Here is a 5,813-nt window from a genome sequence, read left to right on the forward strand (position 1 = left end):
ACTTTTTTTTCCAAAATGATGCATCTAGACTTGATATCAAATAAAAGCTCTTCAGTTATTTTGTAAAATGCTACATTCTGGTTCGAACTTCGTCTTTTCAAAGAAAAATATTTATTTTTCTCATGTGAATTTATTTGTCACTTTTGTCATCTTGCACTTATAGCTGGAGTAATAATCAATTTTTTTTAGCGAATCTATCAAGTCTAACCCAAGTTTTTGAAGTTTTATTCATTTTAACGGCATTTTGGGGAAAAAGTTCTCCAAGGAAGAGACAAACAAATCCTTAAAGTTTTAGCACAATCGGAGAACATCAAAACAACGTCCCTCAGAAAGGTAACAGCGCCTCTCGCGAACTGTCTCTTAACATCTTCACGGTTCTTGTGATTATTCCTTTGGGCTTTCCTCGTCACCATGGTTTGTACGAATCGAATGAAAAAGTTAGTCAACACCGCGCTTTTACAAGAGACCTGGGTATCAACCCTGTTTCTAAAATACCGATTTGCAGTGCAATACATCTGAGGCTCTATCAGTTGATCTCGAGGTACGAATTTAGTGATGGGAAATATCGAGCAAAATTGTTAACGATTACATCGATAGTTTCCAAGCTTTTATGGATATTATAAAAAGATAATCGATAATTTTCGGAGGGGCGCGAGGTCGCAAAAGCAAGGATAATGTTTGTTCACTTGTAAATTTTACCGAAGTCTATTCGGCCAGTAGAGGATTGGGAACACTAATTGGCTATTTTGGATAACTTCTATATGATTTTTGCAAGTGCAAGAAATAATTCGCATACTTTGTGCCACCTGAACTGCCGCCTGCGACCTATCGATAATTATCGTTAGCGCTGTAATTTAACGATATTATCGACATGGAGTAATTATCGATATTAACGATACATACCGATAACTTTCCCATCACCAGGCAGGGATACCAGATGTGCAGATTTGTCTGCAAAATGCAGATTTTTAGAGTCCGTGTCGAGATTTTTATTGATTTGCAGATATTCACAGATTTTCCATAGTTTCTGCAGATTTTTGTCAGAGTCTCCTGATATTTGCGCAGTTTTTCTCGAAATGTGTGCAGATTTTTATAGACTTTTACCAGCGCGAGCGAAATTTTTTCGAATCACGAATAGATTTTTGGCAGATTTCAAGCAGATTTTTCCGGTTTTTCGAGAAGTTGCAGACATTTTTCAAAAACATCTGGCATCTCTGCCACCAGGTACGATACTGGCCCACCTCCCTGACACCGTAATCCCATTACCTATAGTTTGACAGTACCCGCAGTACCCCCATTATGACGAACCCCTCGATGCCGAGCCCCAAATAACTATGGTCGCAAAGGGAAGACATCTGACGTGCTCTTCACTCCCGTTCAGTGTTGCCTAATCTATCGATGTCGCTATTTATAGCAGTGTGAAGCACAGCAGTGTAACATGCCATTTCATTCCCGCGTATACAAAAATACAGGCTACGAACGTGTCAGGGAGGTGTACTGGCCTATCAAACCAGTTGTTGTAGGTTTGAGTTATAGGCTCCGGAGAGACTGTTAGTATCAGTAGGATCGTATAAAGCCCTAGAGTTAAAGTTTGGACCAGGGAGCTCTTGTGGCCATCTACCACTCATTGATTCTGGTACCAGCGTTTCTGGTACCCACTTTTTGGTTGGTTTGCCCTAAAACAAGTGAAATAGAGTAAACGTCCCATTTTTTCGGTAGACTTATTCTCGAGTAAATGTCGTTTTAGATGGAAAAAACAAGAGCTCAACATTTGTTTTCAGTACAATGTGCACTTTCAATGAATAAGATAAGTTTCGTAAGTATTTGAAATGAAATATTACCGCCGTGATAAATATATGATTGGTAGGCAAAATGTTGACGTTTATAGGCCCCTGGTTTGGACGACTGTCACTGAAAAGTTCTAATCGAACTGTCAAAATTCGTTCCAATCGAACATAAGAACGCTTGACATGTTAAGTTTGTCTTATTAGATGGGAAGTATTGTGATTTAGCAAAAGCAATGCGAAAAAAAAGAGATGAAACTCGAATGTAACAAAAAACAAAACATTGAATTCCAAAAATCTTAACGATATTTTATTTTTTAAATGGTTACAAAAATCATAACGCCATAGACCTTCTTTCTATTGTTTCTGATCTTTGCCAAACTTACGCTACAGAGACTTGTCGTTTCTGTTATTAAAAAATCCTCCGGTAATTAACATTTTCAGCCATTTTCGGCGATAATTTTTATTAGTGGGGAATCGAAAATAGCTTATGCTTTCAAAATTACGTGATGGTCGATTTGAACAGAATAGAAAACAGTACTTCTTTTTTTTTTCACAACTAAACAAACTGAAACAAAAAACTATGAAACTGAAAATACGAGTAGTCATGTAATGACTTTTATTTTTTGCAATGTTGCTGGTTCTTTGAAATTTTAGAATGGCTGCCAGATCGACGGAAATCGTCGGCCAAACTTTAACTCTAGGCCTTTAGGATCGTAGCGCTAGCCCCGCAATTGTCCTGCACACTAAACAGTTAACTGCGAAGTCTGTGTATAATAAACAGAAGCAGTGCTGGGAATATTCACTGTCATGATATTCAAAAGCAGCGATTTTCAGCCCTCTTTATATTGACCCATGCGAACGATGATGTTCATGATACTAGGCAACCGATAAACACCGACAGGATAAACCGTGACACTCGTGTTAATATTTAGATCGTCAAAAATGAAAATCATTTTTGAATAGTGAATATCAAAATTACCTAATTCCACAATTTATACTGTACGAGGTGTACAGCGTCTAGACAGACTTTTACTACTTGGATTGATAATCACCGAAGCTTCTCTGAATATCATGACGAGGCCTATGATATTCATTCCACTGTTGTGTTATTGGATATGATAAACGATATTCATGCAACTTCGCAATGAGCATAGGTTACTGAGTTGCATCAGAAAATAAATGTGCTGACACTGAGAACAATTCAATGCATCTACTCGTGAATAAACATCGATATTCTAAGGCACTGAACAGAAGGTCAAGTTTCAAATCGGAATGTAGCACCAAGGCTTTGTTTTGCTTACACCTGAGAAACGAAGACATCGATATCATTACGATCAACTGAGTAACAGAATTTCACTTTTTCGTATTAGGTATTCAGTACACTCAAGTGCTGTACGCCAAATAATATTTTGAGTAAAAAAGGCGTAGTGACTATCACATTGAAATGTTTCTTTCTGAGAATAGGAGTGTTAGTGTTGATCTTATCATATAATAGAGGTCATACCGCTTCGTGGATTAATTTTTGTTTTTTCATGAACCGAAGTGTCCTTAATTAGATTGCTACTGGTGTGAAATCGTTTTCCTCATACCTTTCACTGCTACGGTTTCTCACCCGTATGAATGCGTCGATGTTTTTCCATTGTACAGTTGTCAATAAAGTCCTTTCCACAGATGTCACATTTGTACGGTCTTTCTCCCGTGTGGATGCGTATATGACGCGTCAAACTGGTACTTCCGGTAAACATCTTACCGCAGAATGGGCATCCGTACGGCCGTTCTCCGGTGTGAGTTCGTTTATGTTGGTTTAAATTGCTTCTAGTAATGAATTGTTTGTCGCATTCATCGCATTTGTGTGGTTTCTCACCGGTATGGATCTGTCGATGCTGTTTTGCCGCGAAGCGTGTTGAAAACGATTTCTCACACAAATCGCATTTGAACTTCGGTCTTTTTTCGGTGTGTATACGACTGTGCTGGATTAAACAACTCTTATTATTGAATCGTTTACCGCAGAGGTCACATTCGTACTCTTTTCGATTTGTGTGAATACGTTTGTGGGCTGCGAGTGCAGATTGATGTGATAACCCTCGACCACACACATCGCACTTGAAAGGTTTTTTGTCGATGTGCCATTTCTTGTGGATCGTTAATCGGCTCCTGAACAGAAACCCTTTACCGCACTCCTCGCAAATATATGGCCGCTTGCCGGTGTGCTGTCGCACATGTATATTAAGCCTGCTGTTATCTACGAACTTCATTCCACAGTGGTCACATTCGAAGGGTTTTTCTCCCGTATGAGTGCGGACGTGTACCATGAGGTGACTTTTACATCTAAAACTTTTGCCACAGATATCGCAATCGTGAAGTTTTATGCTAGACAGGTCTTTTTCGGTGGTCTGATTGGGTTTATCATGCCATTTCTCATGGTCCGTTAATTGGTCTTTGCGAAAGAATCCTTTACCACACTCTCCGCAAACATGTGGCCGCTCACCGGTGTGTCGTCGCACATGTTTTTTAAGACTGCGTTCAGTATAGGAGCGCATTCCACAGTAGTCACATTTGGAGGGTTTTTCTCCGGTATGAATGCGAAAGTGTTCTGTTAGGTGACTTTTGAAACTGAAGCTTCTACCGCAGATAGAGCAACCGTGAGGTTTTTTCCTAGCCCGATCGTTCTCAATGGCTTCAATGGGTCGATCGGAAGCTTCGGGTAGTTGATTTAAATCTAAAATTTGGCAAGCTTGTTACAAAGTTGATACATAAAGAACACTTACTTACATTCCATTGATGTTGTGTGGGTGGTATTCATTAAATACTGTTTTTCTGGATCGTCGAAGAGAAATTATGCATGAATTATTTATTTTTCTTTATATCAAACAACTGTACAAATAGCTTTTCGTTCTTGTTAAGTGTCCACTTTCGTTCACTTTACCTCTGAGATGTCAGATGTTTTTGAAAAATATCTGCAACTGCTCGAAAAACCGCTAAATTTTGCTTGAGCTATCCGTAGCAGGGCTGCCAAGTATACAGATTATTCTGTATTATACATATATTTTGACCACAATATAGAAATGATACAAAATACAGAATTCTCGCGTAATTTTTAAAAGGGACCTAAGTAACAATGACAGATTCTCTCCTCTCTCACTTTGTTTCGTTAATTACGTCGTCATTATATATATTTTCTAAGCTTTTTCCCCTTAATCGAGAGACAGTAATACCACAGACAAACAGACGTACCACGAGATTTATTTCCGTGGATCAAAATAACGGTCATTTCAAATGAGTTTCAGTTATGCGGAATATTCCCGCCGCAGCGGTGGTGGCGCTGATGTGCCTTTTTCTTTGGACTCAGTTGACATTATTCGAGCACCGTGCTGCCCAAATCAGCAGAAAAGCTGAAAGTTTATCTTTTGCGGAATATGCCCAGTAGGTGTCGCACAAGTAAGTCGGAACCACAATTTCCTTAGAATTTTGTATGCAGTGGTACGTCTGTTTGTCTGTGGTAATACTGTCTTGCTTACTATGCATGGAGTGTTATGAAATATGGAAAAAATAACATAATTATTCAAAGAGAAAAGTAAATCAAAGAGAAAGTAAACAAAGAGAGTCTCTCAATGTTAGATAGGTCGCTTTGAAAAATTACGCGAGAATTCATACAGAATTTTGAATTATAATACAGATTTGTACAAAATTTCAGCAATAAGGCAATCCACAGGTGACGTTTCTTTGCTTGTACGTTTGTTATTATTGCTGTTTTTCAAGCTGCAAAACCAAAACACGACCAAACCCGAAATATTTAAATGTCGGCAATAATATCAGAAGTGATTTTTCATTGTTGTATTTAGGATTGGCACTCACGCTTCTGGTTCCGGATTGCGTCCAATTTGCAACCGATCGAACATACATTAAGCTGTCCTAAGTTGAAAACATACTGAAATCACCTGATCGCAACTGTCTCGTGGATTGCCCTATAGATTTTTTTAAGTTTCGGTTTAAAATCGCGATGTTTCAAAAAATGTTCGAACTAAA

General features: G+C 38.5%; 2 protein-coding genes across 4 annotated transcripts in view; one reads left to right on the forward strand and one right to left on the reverse strand.

Moving 5' to 3' along the window:
* Window positions 1–5,813, forward strand: part of LOC129729821 (tetratricopeptide repeat protein 28) — a 465,629-nt gene that overhangs the window by 313,083 nt on the left and 146,733 nt on the right. The window lies entirely within an intron of this gene.
* On the reverse strand, window positions 3,263–4,744 carry LOC129729825 (endothelial zinc finger protein induced by tumor necrosis factor alpha-like). 2 transcript variants are annotated; one of them, XM_055688665.1, is made up of 2 exons: window positions 4,560–4,744; window positions 3,263–4,485 (listed from the first exon to the last, which is right to left on the reverse strand). In XM_055688665.1, the coding sequence occupies exons 1-2, from the start codon at window positions 4,588–4,590 to the stop codon at window positions 3,386–3,388; spliced, it is 1,131 nt and encodes a 376-aa protein (XP_055544640.1). In that variant the 5' UTR covers window positions 4,591–4,744; the 3' UTR covers window positions 3,263–3,385. The 2 variants fall into 2 exon arrangements, with proteins under 2 accessions (XP_055544640.1, XP_055544639.1); XM_055688664.1 differs by having other exon boundaries at window positions 3,263–4,506.

Source organism: Wyeomyia smithii, chromosome 3 (assembly GCF_029784165.1).
Source record: "Wyeomyia smithii strain HCP4-BCI-WySm-NY-G18 chromosome 3, ASM2978416v1, whole genome shotgun sequence".
NCBI classification, from domain to species: domain Eukaryota; kingdom Metazoa; phylum Arthropoda; class Insecta; order Diptera; family Culicidae; genus Wyeomyia; species Wyeomyia smithii.